General features: G+C 32.7%; 1 protein-coding gene across 4 annotated transcripts in view; it reads right to left on the reverse strand.

Moving 5' to 3' along the window:
• The window catches only part of LOC124354571 (voltage-dependent calcium channel subunit alpha-2/delta-3), a 97,034-nt gene that overhangs the window by 14,810 nt on the left and 65,442 nt on the right, over positions 1-16,782 (reverse strand). For all 4 annotated transcript variants that reach the window (XM_046805128.1, XM_046805129.1, XM_046805126.1 and 1 more), the window contains 3 exons: positions 8,365-8,481; positions 4,077-4,189; positions 493-653 (listed from right to left, as the gene is read on the reverse strand). In XM_046805128.1, the coding sequence (XP_046661084.1) occupies positions 493-653; positions 4,077-4,189; positions 8,365-8,481 (391 nt within the window). The remainder of the gene's footprint in view (positions 1-492; positions 654-4,076; positions 4,190-8,364; positions 8,482-16,782) is intronic.

Consider the following 16,782-nt stretch of genomic DNA (forward strand, 5'->3'; position numbering starts at 1 on the left):
TGTGTAATCTTAAGAAACAGTAAGGGCCCAGAATGGACCACTATGCAATTCCATATTGCTTTAGTAATAGCTGTGATATAAATTTTTGTACCTAATATTTTACTTTGTAAATAGAATAAAAGAACAAACAATTGCCATTGATTGAGGTTATTTCATTAAGTCTTTCAGCAATTTAATAAATCAGCCCACTTTTTACCAAAATATGTTTTAAATCATCAAAATCATTGTAATAAGGAAGAAACTGTATTCACAAAGGAACTTTTGCTATCTTTGAACATGATGAACTAATTTATGAAAAGAGTAAAAATACCAACCTCACGGCTGAGAATGTACTTTTAGTTTCCAATGCAGGTTGGGTTTGGAATTTTCAAGTATAAAAGTTAAAATCAAGATTATCATAAAGTTGTATATAATGACAATTTAGATGTGCATACATACTAGAAATTTTGCATATTGTTGGATGGAGTAGGGGTACACCTAACAGGTACTTACAGAATGTGTGATATTAATGAAGAGGTTGTGGAGAGCTGAATGTTGGAACTGAAAGCCCACAACAGCAGCTGGAGCTTTCTTGTCCCCGTTCTCCACGAAGATGGCATTAGCTGCTGTAACCAGAGTTTCATTCCTATCCGGAACTTCTGAGCCTAAAATACCTGTATAACGAAAAATACTTGTGAAGAATAGGAATTTTCTGACTCTTGTGGGAAAAGAGTACTCTGAAAGTTATCAATTTACACACACAGAAATAACAGTCTGTCTTTTTTTGTAGAAATAAACAGATAACATTTAAAAAGCAAACTAAATCGTTTATAGCAAAAATTGTTCAGTATTTAAAGTTTAAAAGGGTATTGATGTATGAAGGATGATTACAAATTTAAAATTATCTTTTTTAAATAATCCATACAAAGTTACACATACAACAGTCGAATATAATTGAAAAATCCTTTGGAGTTGGTGTCGACTCATTCACAAAAAACATCCAAGAGCATCTATTTTAAATAGCAAATCTTAACCTACAGAGTTCTACAATAGAGGTCTTAGTCACACCAAGAAAAACTGAGAAATGTGTGACTCATAAATGTAGGGGGCAGCCTTAAAAACTACATAAAAGTGATACTATGAATCTCTCTTGTGACCAAGTTTACCACAATAATTAAAAAGATATCCTGAAATAATCGTTGGCCACTTCCATAGCCCTGTTCTCTTCTTTAACCACTTGACGGTCTCGTTATTTTGCGAAAAACGTTCCATTTTGGTCATGTATTGATGAAATAAGTACATTACTTTATGCCTAACCACTTTGTTTAGAAAAAGAAATTTTTTTTTACGTCTAACATGTGTTTTTGGATTTTTTAAAACCCCTATAAGGATTAACCCAAGATATCTCGGCAATGGTAGTAAACGTATGCACATAAGTAATTTGAGCTCATATAATTGGGTACTCGATTCTTGTGATAGCATCAATAATATATATTATTAAAGCCAAGTTTAAATTATATATTAGAATATATATATATATATATATATATATATATATATATTAAACTTTATATATATAATTTCATATACATCAATATATTTTACTATAAATTACTTTCAACTCGTAAGCTTTTACTTTTACATACTACATTATTTGAGTATACATAGATTGAATATATATATATATATATATATATATATATTATATATATACTAAAACATTATCTGTAAATGTAAAAGCTTGCACATAAATAAAGCAATTCTAACACACATATAAATATAAAGTAAATTTATATTTCATATGCTATATTATGTATATACTAAACATTTATACTATTATACATAATTGATAAATTATTTTTGTGAAAACAATACGGGGAGAAAAAAACAAATTTAGGTAAACAATGGATTATATATTGAGAAAACGCAGAAAAATGAAATCATTGACACGGCTACTTCATAAACATGAAAAGGTCAAAACTTAGTCTATAACAGGTAGCAATGAAAAAGTTATATGTCAACGAAGGTATGGTATACCCGAAAACATGGAGTTACACATAAGGCAACGTTGCAGTCTGGGCAATGGTATCTGGATTCCCTGCGGATCTTCTTTCAGCGTGCGTCCCGCACTCTGCTGCAAATCACACACTGACGAGTCGGGTGGTCCTTCCCTGCCGTGGCTGGAATGTATTCAGGGAAATGACGTTCAATCAGCCTTACTGGGTTGAGAGAGTGGCTTGGATTTCCATTGTTCTTTTGATGACTTCCAATCTGAACATAAGGGGGCTAAGCTGGCCCTCACACTTTTTGTAAAGAACATACGCGTTCCACATACACAGGTCAATAAGATGAAAAAACACTTTTTTATAGTACTTTTTTCCTCTTTTCCTAGTGGAAGCGTAGGTGGATATGTGCTGGTCTACACGATCCACTCCACCCATTGTGTCATTATAGGCTACCACAACGTTAGGCCTTTTGGTTGTAACGCCCCTTTTCACCACATTCACCATATTTGCTGAGTGAATGGTGGAAAGAAGGGCAACAATCTTCTTGTCTTGCCAAGCAAGGATATTTAATTTCCCTTTTTGGTAAGATACTACATCTTCTTTTTTCAGTTTTTTTCTTCTTCAGCTCCTTTTTCTTCATTTGCTTAGGGACATCTTTTCTTGACAGTTTTATTGTACCGTAGGTATCAGTCTTATTACTAATAAGAATGTCCGCTAGTTGAGGCGAAGTGTAAAAGTTATCTGTTGTCAAACAGTAACCTTTCCCCAACAAGTCATTGCACAAGGTTAAAACTACTTGTGTAGATTTTGGTAGTTTTTTGAAGTCAGCAGCTGTCATACCTCCTGGTACCTGTGCATGGTAGCCCTCATGCCCCTTACCAGTGTAAATTGAAAGGTCACACACATATCCACTTTTTGCTTCACATAGCATATAACTCTTTATACCAAAGCGAGCTCACTTTAGTGGTATGAACTGTTTCCAGGACAAACGACCTTTGAACAACAATAAACTCTCATCAACTGTGACATCTCTTTCAGGTGTAACGCTATGTTTGAATATTGCCCTACGTTTCTCCAAAACCGGCCAAATTTTATTCAACTTAGGGTTTGGGTGGGTTCTTGGGTTGTATTCATTGTTATTTGTAAAATGCAGATATTGTTTTATTTGCTTGAATCTACGATAAGGCATAGATTGTAAAAAGAATGGAGTTGTTATCAACGGATTTTTTGACCAATATTGTTCCATTTCAGGTTTTACCAAAACCCCCTGTAGCACAACTAGAGCTAAAAATACTCACCGACAGCTCAGAAAAAGGTTTGGCTCTTTGATTTGTCTGAGCGTATTCAGCTGCATACCGGTTGGTTTCGTTACATATCAGCTGAAAGAGTTCATCCGGTACATAGTTTTCGAAGAATTCAAGCACATCATTGTCTTTATCGAAAGGTCCAACATTTATACTTGGTATAGCTGTAAAAGGAAATCGTGGAGGGGCTGCCGGAGAGTTAGATGTACTTATTTCTGTCCACACTCGTGCATTGTTCAAGTCCACAGACGAATCTGAATCGGAGTCACTCTCTGTTTCTGTGTCAGAACCACTACTCTCACTGCCACTTTCTTCCAACTGTGCATTTTCAGAATCATGATCATCGTCACTGTTCATTTTAAAACTGTTACGAGAGAAGAGAACAATAAATGAAATACGCTTATTATGACGCACGAACAGGTTATGTTGTTCACATCCACGTGCCACAGTCACAGAGTGATGCAGGCGAGCCAGTGGCGCTGCACAGTAGACAGATAATCAACAAAACGCAATACACCCGGGAGGTGCTGCAGTCTCGTGACAATTCAATAAACTACATTTACAAAGTCATGCACGAGTCTATTCGGTTTAATCCATTTTGTATCAACAATTAAACTGGGGCCCAAGATAACTCGGGTTAGTCCGTAACTGCACAAATGATGTAAACAAGTATACTCGGGTTAAACCGTTAAGTGGTTAAAGATACTGGTAACTACTAGAGGGAGAGCAGTAGATTAAATTGTGTTTTTTTTTTATTTTAATATGAATGCATGTAGAATAAACCTACCACTACTGAAAGGCACTGAGTATACGAATCTCTCAGGATCATCAAAGTTCTGCTCGACTGCTCGCTTGTACCAGACCTCGTCTATTGCCTTGTTATGAATGTCCTTAAAATGGCTAAAACAAAAAAAAAATGATTGGGGTACAGCTTTATTATTTCAACAAAGATTAGATTGATTAAATCTACCAGTCACAATAATTTTGCTTTGTATGTTTGGACATAGAAGTTTCATATATTGATCTATGACAAAAATAACTAATAAGATTCCATCAGTACAACATGAAACATCTACAAATATAAGGTAAAAGCTGTCACTGGCATAGTGGTGAGAATGGCTAAGTATTTATATTCAGTCACAATTAACCAATCTTTGTGTATCCAACATGTTATAGTGGAAACTGTTGTAATTTATTGTATAGTTAAAATTATATGTTTTGTTCATTGTTTTTTTTTTTTTTTTTATAGATATGACAAGAAAAATAAAAGGTTAGTTCTGTTCTGAGACTGCTATGTGTTGCATTACACTATTTTCAGTCTTTAACCCTTTGAGTGCCAAGTCCGATGAGATCGGCCTGTGGGTTTTTTGAAAAGTGCAGAAGAGTCAACTAGATCAGTTTTTCGAATATTTATTATTCTGCTATTGAATGTTGACATATGGCATTGTACTTAATCTCATTTTATCCTAATCCTAATCCTAATAGTATTATAAATTTGAAAGTGCCTTTGTTTTTTTTTGCTTTCTTGCATAAACTATTCAACCAATTGTACTGAAATTTTACATGGACATTCTTAGGGTCCATATTTTGAAAATCCTTTTCTAGTTCTAGTTCTACGCCCGATTAGTCACTAAATTAGTGAAAAATACCATCTTGGTCTCTAAAGTTGTATAATATTAATTTAAAGAGACTCAAATAATCAACTGTTCTGATTAACCATTGTTTTTTGACAGCACAAGGATTTGTTTAATTAATTTAACCACTACTTTCAATTTGATTATACTTGTAGTGTAAATTCTCTCATCTACCTTAGAAAATTTCCTAAAACATAAGGTGGTCACAATTTGATTCTAGATTTCCTTTGATATATATATATATATATATATATATATATATATATATATATATATATATATATCTAGTTTCTTGATTGCCAAACAAGGCAAAATCAACTATGGAATAATAAATACTAAGAAAAAAGTAAATTACAATGGCCATAAAAATACAGTTTTTAACATATTTTCTTGATCATGGTAACAAGGCAAACTCAACATTGGCATCAGAAATACAATTCACTCGAACTAGATATGCACATCAGGTGCAAAACCTACAGAATTGCCTGCAAAATAGCAGGCAACTGCTAGTACATAATAAAATAGGTTATCTATCTTGATTTGATTTGTTTCAGCTGGTTAAAGCTATTTGATAAATATGAGATACAACTTTTATGCGAGTGCAAATTTTCAATATTTTGCACTAATACATAAAAAAGTCATATTCAGTATTACAGACACTTCTTTTTTGAAACTTGGTAAGTTATACTTGTTCCTACTTACATAGGGAACAATAAAAAAAGTCGGATGAAGTTAAAAATAATCACAATTTTTCTTTATTAACATGTAAAAAATGTTAAATTAAATTATTTTATAATGTCAACAGATTTTATCATCCGAATAAATATTAAATTATATCCTACTTTTCCTCCAACACAATAAAAAATCATCCCATTATGTTTATTTTGGAAAAAGTTGTGAATTATTTTGTGGAATAATACACAAATACCAATTATAAAAAATGTAAATACTGATACTTTTTTGAAATTTTGTATGTATATTCGTATGTACATAATTAACAATAAAAAGGATGCATAAAAATAAATTTAAATCTTAAAATTACAACTGTTGTATTTAAAAATTTAAAAACAGTCATTTATGTTTGTATTATCTGTTTATTTAAAAATGTAAACATGTTGTATCATGCAAATAAATACTACAAATGTTTAATTTTGTTGATCAGTAAGGATTCAGTTGATTGGATCCTTGTTGTATAACTAAAATGTAGAGAATCTGTTGTGTGGGTTGGTTCATTATGAGATTTATAATGTTTTTTGGGTTTGTATGGGTTGGATCATTTTTGCAAAACAAAAGTATGAATTTAATTTATCAAACGGTAATAAAATATAAATATTTAATAGGTTGTGGGTTGGATCCCTATTGCATAACTATACCCAGTTATAGACTCCTTTCCCACCTACATAATATAAGAAAAAACATCTCATTATGTTCATTTAAAAAAAGTTATGATATATTTAACAACTTCACAAACATCAAAAGAGACAGGTCAACTGTCATGAACTGACAGGGCCATGCCCTCAAAAGTGCTTGGCACTCAAAGGGTTAATTTAATATTACACAATGGATTTTATTACATGAAGGCAGTGAATTTAAACTCATTAATATGTCAAGAAGACATAGTGAAACAAATACAAACCATCATGTTCAAAATGATAATAGTACAGATGAAAGCAATATTTCACCTAAGATCTGTCAAAACCTGATCAGACTGATCAGAACCCTGGATCTGTCAAATGAATAGTGACTAGCTGCTTAAAAATGTTTCTCCAATGTTAAGTGACTAGTCACTAGTAGTCGTTTATGCTGTAATCTTTTTTAATTCAAACTATTGCTATGATAATGCATAATAAGTAAGCACCGAAATTATAAAGTTGCAATATAAAATGTTTGTTTGCCGTCTTTGCTTACCTACTTTCACAGAATGCAAAATAACAAGATTTTGTCTTCTACTTTTGACACAAGCAATTTCACTTGAGAAAAAGATTGGCTACATCCCAGTGTTTAGTACTTCTTTCTGAACAAGAGCATCAGTTTCAAACATCTGTTTATTACTCTTTGGTCTGAAGAAAGACATTGATTTAAAAAAATGGTTAACGGTATTTCTATGATGTCAAATGACTAGTTTTAACTAGTCACTAGTATTTTGTTATTTTTTATTTTATTATAGAGTAGCAATTGTAAAAAAAGGCTACAACTTTTGATGATAGCAAAATTTGTCATCAAGTAATATATAATAGTGAAAGTATTGAAATATAATAACCATATTATATTGAAAATGTCTACAAATGACTGAATTTTAATATGCGTTTTTTTGTAAAAACACAACATTTTACCATTAAAAAAATATCTAATAGTTTATGGAAAGTGAAATTTGTTTTGTTTTGCATAAAAAACCCTTTTGGGGGACAATTTGTATATTTTGAAAATAATAAACATTCAATGATGAATGTTTAATGTTTAATGATGGTTTGAATGATGATGTGCACAACTAACAAAATAGTGCCTGACATTACAGGAATTTCAACAGCCAGATCTAGGGTTAATCTATACAACAACAAAGTTAGCAATAAAAATGTTTTTATCACAAATTTAACTAACTAATTATAAAGAGCAAAAAGTGATTTGGTTAGGATAATATTTTTCTATATTGCACTTAGGTAACACTGTACTGTGTGTATTTCACAGTACTGTACACAGCTTTAAATGTGTAAAAATAAAAACTTATTACAGTACAGCAGCTTTAAGACATAGTAATAGCTTGAGTGACTGTGTGGCTGTATTTTTTCTTGAAATTAAAATGAATTTATGTATATCATTTCAATAAAAATGTATTTACAATTATTTGCTCTACTGGGACTTTGAACATGACTCACTCTCTTACCAGGCAAGCATTTTTTTCTCACTAAACTACAAAGCCCTCAATGTTTGTGATTAACTTATTCTGCCACAAATGGTTTAAATAACCAAACTAACAAGTGATCAAAACAAAACACGTCCTGTCAAATAACTTTTAAAACTTTGAGTGTTGGCACCAAATTACGTGCCTCTTTATAAAATTCTGGGAATTTCGGTAATTTTAATAAAAATATAAATCAAGAACTATTAAACATAAACATGTCTACATGTCTGTATTTTCCTTATTTTTCTTATGGTTTAAAAATGGTTGAACTCAGTTGAAAATTAAATTATTCAAGTGAATTTTAAAAGCTTAATTTGATTTCCATAAAGATTGATTTACAAAAATTAATTGCTCTGTCTGGACTGTATGTATATATATATATATATATATATATATATATATATATATATATATATATATATATAAAATGGTATAAAACAATTTGACTATTTTTTAAAGTGATTTGTGTTTTAGTGCAAAAGCAAAACTTGAATAAATTAAACCAAAATGTTACAATTAACAAGAAATAGAATTATGCATACGGAGCGTTAGAGCTGTCATCTCGGCCAGAGGAGTCTGGGAAGTCTTGCCATCGCGTGAGGCCACTTCGGGTTGCAAGGAATACTAGTGTCAAACCGAAACGCTGCTTGAACTCCTTCCTATAACAAGGAAATCGAGTTAGCCATGGTTGAAAATCTTATTTAATGTACATACACAACCTTTCCTTCATGACGTCCAGGAAATACAAACAACATTTAATAGTATAAAACATATAATATTTCAATATCCAAGAATAGCATTATTGTCCATTCAACCTGTGAAATTTCATACAAGAATAAGACCATCTTAAGCCATTATTAAATATTTAAAATCTTATTTCTAAACATTTCTTATAAAACAATCTACAGCTGAATTTAAATTGTTGCACAGTAGTTAATATGTATAAAATTTCCTGAAATATACAGATGATTAAGTTGTTGGATAATTTAGCACTCAATCCAATACAATACGTCTACTACAACATTTTTATAATCTAGTCCATAACATCATATAATCTAGTGGGTAAAATACTTGTCATTTGAACTCTCCTGCATATGGAAAGATTACCAAGGAGTTCCCAAAATAGAACTGAGTTGGCCGAACCTTGCAAGTAACATTTCTACAGCTAGAGTCCATGTAAGCAATGGTCCTGAGAGGATTCTGTTCAATCACAGTACTTTTTTTAAAGCATTTTACATTTATTTTCATTTTTGTCATTGGGGGTAATAAAATTTACAAGGGTTTTAATCTTTCCAAACCATAAAACACTTTTTTTGTTCTTGATCTTTGCCTGTAGCACAGGCCCAGGGCTCAGGTAAACAAAGATATATTTTTTGTGAAAAATTACTGAATTGAGAGAGTTGTGTGAACAGATGTATGTTCTGCTGTGGTTGAAATATAACAACAAAAATATATCAATGGGTCTTGCTATCATGCTATTTAACAAAATTACTTATCTGGGCATAAAGATAAATAAAAAATGTCTTTAGTACTCAATAATTGATTTTAAAGTATATTTGCAAAAATTTCTATCTTTAAGTGCTAGAAATGAACTAATAATAAAGGCAAACATCTGAAATGCTGTTATATTTTATTCACCTTCATCAATAATAAATTTAAGAATCTTCCACAAATCCAGAAAGTCAACAAACATCTAAAGTGATGTACGCCTCAATTATGGTTTCATCGTCTGTTAACAAGAAAATCACAGACGTTTATCTCACACAATATCCTTGTAAGCTATTTTCAATATAAAAGCCTTATTGTGTTTTCCTAAGCTGAAAAGAAAATGCATTGCAATCTTGTTCACCTAAACTATTTGAGACAGTAAAGACAAAAACAAGCAAAAGTACAATGGATAGCTTCAGTGAAATGTCTTGATTTGTGGCTAGTAGTCAGGAGATGAAATGCATCTTGTACTGGATGTCGTATACACCAAGCAATAGAAAAAAATTATCTTAAGATACACAGATACTTTTCTTAGATTAATGTAAAATCAAAGAAATTGCACATATTAATTTGCATTTTCTCTGATCATGGCATTCAGAACCTAAACCACTATAATCCTACAATGTGTATAACACAGGGTGGCGCACAAAGAACGCATGTATTATAAAATGGTATAAGTAACTTCATTTTAATCACACAATAATTTTATTAACACCTAAACAATCAGTAAACAACCCAATTTGAGAATTGGGCATGAGAATTCCAAAGCTATTAATTAATTTTTAAATAACATTGGAAATATGACATCCTTCTGTGTTAATACACATTAGAGTTTCTCTTCAAAGTTGTCCATAACCTTTATGAAAGTGTCCTGTGCTACAGCAGCAATTTCTTCCTTTGCAGCCTTTGAATCTTTGACTGAACGAGGTTTACACAATAAAATTTGAATTTACAATAATCCCATAAGAAGAAGTTGCATGGCAATAGATCTGGTGAGTGTGCAGGCCAATGGAGATCACTGAATCGTGAAATAAGTAATCAGGTAACATTTCTCTAACAGCTTCCATAGATGCATTATTTGAGTGGACCACATTTCATCTGTTAAAACTATATTTCTGCCGTGTCGATCCCCATAGATTCAAATTATGACTGCATAAATGTGTGTAGCATTTGCACATAATATTAAGAATTAACTGTGACAGTTCAATGATACCAATTTTCGAGACTGAACAACAGACCATAACTTAGGACTGTGCAATGGTTTTTATGCATTTCTTGTGGGTAGTTAGCAACCCAAAAGGGACAATTTCTATTGGTACAGATCCATTCAAATGGAAGTGAGCTTCACCACTCATCATTAAAAAAAACATTTTCATTTGTGACGACGTTAAATATTCTATCAGAAATAATTTTTCATTGATTAAAATCACATTTGAGAAGGTTCTGAACAATCATAATCTTGTAAGGAAGGAATTTCAACTCATATGTTGGGATGTGCTGTATCGATCAACATGATATCCCATAAGGTCGGAGCACGCCACCTAGTTGGGTGGTGAGGACTTTGAAGAATTGAGGCTCTGACACTGTCAACATTTGCAGAGTTCGGGCCATACAAGGATGACCTGTGGATTTATGCTTTGTAACTGATCCTGTTGCACGAAACGAGTTTATTCAATGAATTATCATATTGCGATCAGGTATCAAATCATTACACTTGGCATTAAACTCTCTACCTAAGCTTCGTTGAACAATGATGACGGATTTATTCTATTTGAAATACTGTTCAACAGCAACCCACAATGTTACACAGTCAACTGTGTCATTGCTAATAAAACTAGACCCTCTAACCTAGTAAATGGTGACACTCAGTGGTCACTGAAAACTAACCTCCACTGATACTACACTACTCAAATCCATGTGTTCTTTTTGCACCACCCTATATATATGCAATACAACACAAGCTTGCTAACACAATAACTACTACAATTTTTGGTACATCCAGATGTATCTAGGTACAGAGGCAGCATTTTTACATTAGGATGGGTCCATTAGACAGCCTTAACCAATTAAACTTTTCAAGATGGCAGCCATTCACATTTGTGCAAAAATTTTATCTCGGATATTTCAAAACATGAATAAAAATTGACAGTACTTGTAAAATTTTTGAGCAGTTTCAAGTAACTTTAATTACTACAAATCTTTTGACAACTCTTACAGTTTAGAAATGGCATCCACTTTAAAGTTTTAAAAGTAAAAAATTACATTGATTCAGTGTTTACGATTACAAACATAATTTTGGATTGACTAGAAATAAACAAAGTCCATAAATCTACTAAAAAGGTTTATATTTATAACAATATTTATCTTGTAAGGTTTTTGAATATCTAAAAGTATCAAAATGTATACAAAATGCCAACTTAGAGAGCCATTTTACCATCAGTGTTGTGCAAATCAAACACCTAAACTAATAATGCGACTTCAGTTTGATATTTCTCAATGACAGTCACAAGTGAAATCTACCTTTCTTCTAACTAAGCCAGGTGGGATATTTGATTTAAAAACATATTTTAAAAATGTACAGAACAATGATACAAATAAATGCAGTATGAATTAAACAAACTTATTTCTGACAGTCTAATCTATTAAATGCTATTCATTGAAATCATAGGTGCAGAAAATAGTTGTTTATGGTCAGAATTGAGAATATTTTTTTATTGAGAGTCCAAATAATTTGTATATTTCATAAATCAAACATAAATTTATACAAATGTTGGCTAATTTATTAATTTCTTCATTCTTTCTATATGATTTATCATACGGTAAGTTGAAACCCTTCCAGTGATATCAATTTCCTGTTATATGATTGATATTGATGGAAAAATACTTGTAAAAGAACTAATTATGTTAGCATAATCCAAAAAACGTGACAATAAAACACCTTCACTCAAACTGGTTGTCTTATTTACTGAATCTGAAAAAGTAAACACTCTGGTCTTGTTCTCTGCCATCACATACTCAGTGACAGTAGTATTTGAGACAGGTGTGGGAGTGATGGTCCCACACAAGTAAAGGCTTTATACAAGCTCCCAACACTCTCACCTGAACCTGAGACAGGTGTGGGAGTGATGGTCCCACACAAGTAAAGGCTTTATACAAACTCCCAACACTCTCACCTGAAACTGAGACAGGTGTGGGAGTGATGATCCCACACAAGTAAAGGCTTTATACAAGCTCCCAACACTCTCACCTGAAACTGAGACAGGTGTGGGAGTGATGGTCCCACACAAGTAAAGGCTTTATACAAGCTCCCAACACTCTCACCTGAAACAATACATAGAGTCTCCGGTGCTAGCAGTCATCTTCTCTCACGAGTTGGTGTAACCATATCTAAAAGTGGTTTAGAGTAATAAAATTCACTAGTCAATGGACAACACATTCCCTATCTTTAGTAGCATACAATTATAAGTTACTTCTTTTAGTCTAGGTACATTCATACAGACGATAATATTCTGATATTAGAATAATGATAATGGATTTTAACTCTGCATCTGTAACAAAACAAATTTCTTAATATCTCAATTTAAATTTATTTAGCAGATATATCATTATAATTTGAGATAATATTGGAAAAATTTAGTTCTTAAAATGAGAAATAATTTTGAACCTGAAGTTACACAAAAATATAAAAAGTAAGAACTCTAAAAAAGAGCAAAATAAAACCAAAATGATATTTAAGTAAGGCATCCAGACATAAAAAGCACTCAAGGACGTACTTATTTAATATAAGCACTTCACACAAACCCTTGACAGGGTACAGAAATTGCCAGCTAGTTGAACTTAAACCTAAATATTAAAATTTGCTTGAATTTTAAATTCACAAATGAACACAATGGTATGTACATATTCAATTTCTGAAATTTTATCTAATTCTGAAGTGTCATTAATGTTGTAAAACATTTCTCCACCCGCGAGATTAAAATAATTGCCACAGAGTTTAAACAATAAGATTCTGTACTAACTGATATATTGAGGAATGATGTTAGCAAAGAGATTTCTATATAGCTATTTCCAGAGCTGTAAAAAGCTTTGGTGGGATCTGGACAAAGCACTCAGCAGACTCCCCCTAACCCAGGGGTTCTCCACCTTTATAAATCTTTACGGCTCGCTTTTTGTGTCTGAAATGTTGGCACCCCCAACAGTAAATTGCAATGAGGGCAAGACGTTCAATGCCACTAAGTAAATAGGGCTTGTATCCTGTTAAAATTTTTATCTGTGGCTTTATTTTGTGTTATTCCCTCATTCAATATTTGATAAAAAATACATTTATTCTTCTACTAATAAAATCATACCAGTAAAACCAATAATACACAAAGAGAAAACAAAATCAAAATATATATAATATTTTTGATCGCATTATAATGCCTGCGGAGAAGCGTAATCAGACTGTGCTGCTGCCTGTGGAAGATCTTATTAACTATCTCAGGGCTGATGACTTGGTCTTCTGTCTGCCCGATCTAACATGTAAGTTTCTTATTCATAACAATCCGTACCAAAGTGTGAACAGCTCAGAGTGTAAGTAGCCTTTTGCTTAATTTGGTGAAGGCAATATTTCAACAGTTCTTACATTCTGACAAGCTGATATGTAATTTTTCTTTTTATTGCTAAGTATGGTAGGATTATTTTAGTTTATTTTGTTATTATAAAACCCATGAAGCCTGTTTTTTCAGTATCTAACTGCGAGACTTATCTGTGATTTTAGCTATGAACAAAGATGTTTGGGACTCAGAACAAAAGTATACTTGAGGTTATTGTACTTAGTCCCTTATGAGTAGTGTGTTTGTAATATTCATTACAATACAGTTATATTTTTCCATCAATATGTTCATTTACTTTACCGTATAATTATAAAAATAAAGTAGACTACTGTTTTATAGAATTCAACAACGTATTTAATGTTGTTTACCCTTTGGAATTGTTATGCATTTCAATCTTGTGGTATTAAGATGCAATCATGCAGTTGGTCTCAAATAAAAAACAGTGGTTTGAAAAGGGAGAGGTGTCATTGGATGTGTCAATGCAGCAATTGTGTCGGAAGAGGAGTAGAACAACGACGAGACGACGCTAACACTACAAGCATGTTCCCAAGCTAAGTGCCACAGCACCCTCTACACTTACACGGTTAGAGACTGTACTTGTTGCTTTATCAGTGCATCTATCTCCCATTTTAAGGTTTATTGATTAATTTATATAAATATATAGTGTAACCAATACAAAATAATCTTACCCGAGAAACAATTACACATATCTATGTATCTTACAAAATTTGGACCTGATTATTATAGAAAAAACATAGCTTTTTTCTTCTACGACCCTTCCATAACCCCTGATGTGGCGTTTCATAACTCACCTGGGGATCGCGAGCCCCAGATTGAGAACCCTTACCTTAACCTATAGTTCTACTTATTTACCTATACAAATGTACATGTATGTTTGTATAACTCCAAATCTCTTTGAATGAACATTTTTAAAACAAAGCTTTTTTATTCACGTTAAATGTAGGCAAAACAACTATCAAATTATCTTCAGCTGATTTGTAGCAACAATTTAAAGTATTTGAGTTGTTATTAAAATAACATTACTAATTTCAGTGCTTCTGATGGTTACTTTTGTTAATACAATATTGTGTAAATATAAGTTTTTTGTAACATTTAAACTCAATTCTTCAAACTATTATGAACTTATTAAAAGTATTGTATTAGCTAGCCTACATTTAGAGAATTTTATGTTGTTCGTTAAGGAACACTCTGAATATATATATAATTTAAAAATCCCATACCACAAACTCTAATGTACACAGTCTGATAGACATTCAAGCTCATTTCAATCAATTAATCAATATTTCTTTATTACATGAACATTAAGTACAGTAATATAGTCAAACATAGTATAATGTAATAGGAAAAAGTCGCTTAGGTGTTTGTTGCATCCAGGAACTCCTCCAGGGTGTAGAGTGGAGTCTTGACAAGGAATTCTTGAAGTGCTTTCTTCAGTGCGTTTCCAGTTAGCAATTGGAAGTCTTCTGGCAATTGATTTTCTGAGTTTTTCGTCCTATGTAGGACGGTTTTCTTTCAAAGAGGGCTGTTCGATGGCGGGTAGAACATATCTGGAGGCATGCCGTGTGTTGTAGTCATGGAAATCGTTGTAAGTGTCAAAATTGAGTCTGTCAACATGTAGAATTGTTTCGTATACATACAAGGCTGGTACAGTTAGAATGCCTAAATTTGGATACGCTTCCCTGCAGCTTTGTCGAGATTCAAGATTGGCGAGGGATCTAATTGCCTTTTTTTGAAGGGTGAGTATCCTTTTCAGGTTTTCAGTAGAGCTGCCCCCAGATGATAAGACCATATCTAATGTGGGACTCTACCAGTGCGTAATAAGCAGCTTTGACGGATCCCCTGAGTACCCACTGATTTGAGTCGCCTCATAACGTATATGCCTGCGCATATTTTATTGGAAATGGTGCTCACATGATGACTCCATGAAAGTGTACTATCGATAGTCAGGCCCAGAAATTGTGTTTTAATCAACTACTGATATGTCTGGAATATTTGTTGGTATTTCCTTTTTCCTACTGAAATGCACTTGCGTTGTTTTATTAGATTTATTGCCAGATAATTCAGTGCACTGTATTTTGATGGCTTGTTGGAGAGAAAGTCAAGGAGTTAAGGGATAGTTCATCTGCTGTGTCATTTTTTATAAGAAGGGTAGTGTCGTCTGCATACATTATGCAGTCAGTACTGGAGCTGGCGATGAAAGTAGGGAAGTCATTAGTTAGAAGAATAAAAAGAACTGGGCCAAGTAACCGATCCTTGAGGCACACCTTGTGCCAGTGGTTTTGGAGTTGATGTGTACGATCTGGTGATGGAAGATTCAGTATGCTGTACCTCCACAAGTTGTGACCTTCTCGAGGTAGCTGGAGAACCATTTGTTCTCTATGCCTCTTACTCCCAGATTTTCCAGCTTTTTTAAGATTAGGTCATGTCCCAGACAGTCAAAAGCCTTGCTGTAGTCAAGAAATAGGGCTGTTACGTACTTTTCGTCATCTATGCTGTCAAATGATTGATTCTACTAGGCTAATAATTGCTGATATGGTTGATTTTCCTTTTTTGAAATCCATGTTGGTTGACTGTGATTAGGTCATGTTGTTTAAGGTAGCCCATCAATAGCTTCAGAACAAGTTTCTCTATGATTTTTGCAAATGTAGATATTAGCGAGATGGGTCTATAGTTCAGAGGGTCTGATTTCTTCCCTTTCTTGTGTTTTGCATAGACCTTTGACACTTTAAGCCTTGAGGGGAAGTGACCGTCGGCAAAAGATTTGTTAATGATTGCTACAAGGGGTTGGGTTAATTTCATTTGCACATAACTTCACACTCTTTGAAGAAAACTCATCTATGCCACTGGACGATTTGT

The sequence above is a fragment of the Homalodisca vitripennis genome, chromosome 2 (assembly GCF_021130785.1).
Source record: "Homalodisca vitripennis isolate AUS2020 chromosome 2, UT_GWSS_2.1, whole genome shotgun sequence".
Lineage (NCBI taxonomy): Eukaryota > Metazoa > Arthropoda > Insecta > Hemiptera > Cicadellidae > Homalodisca > Homalodisca vitripennis.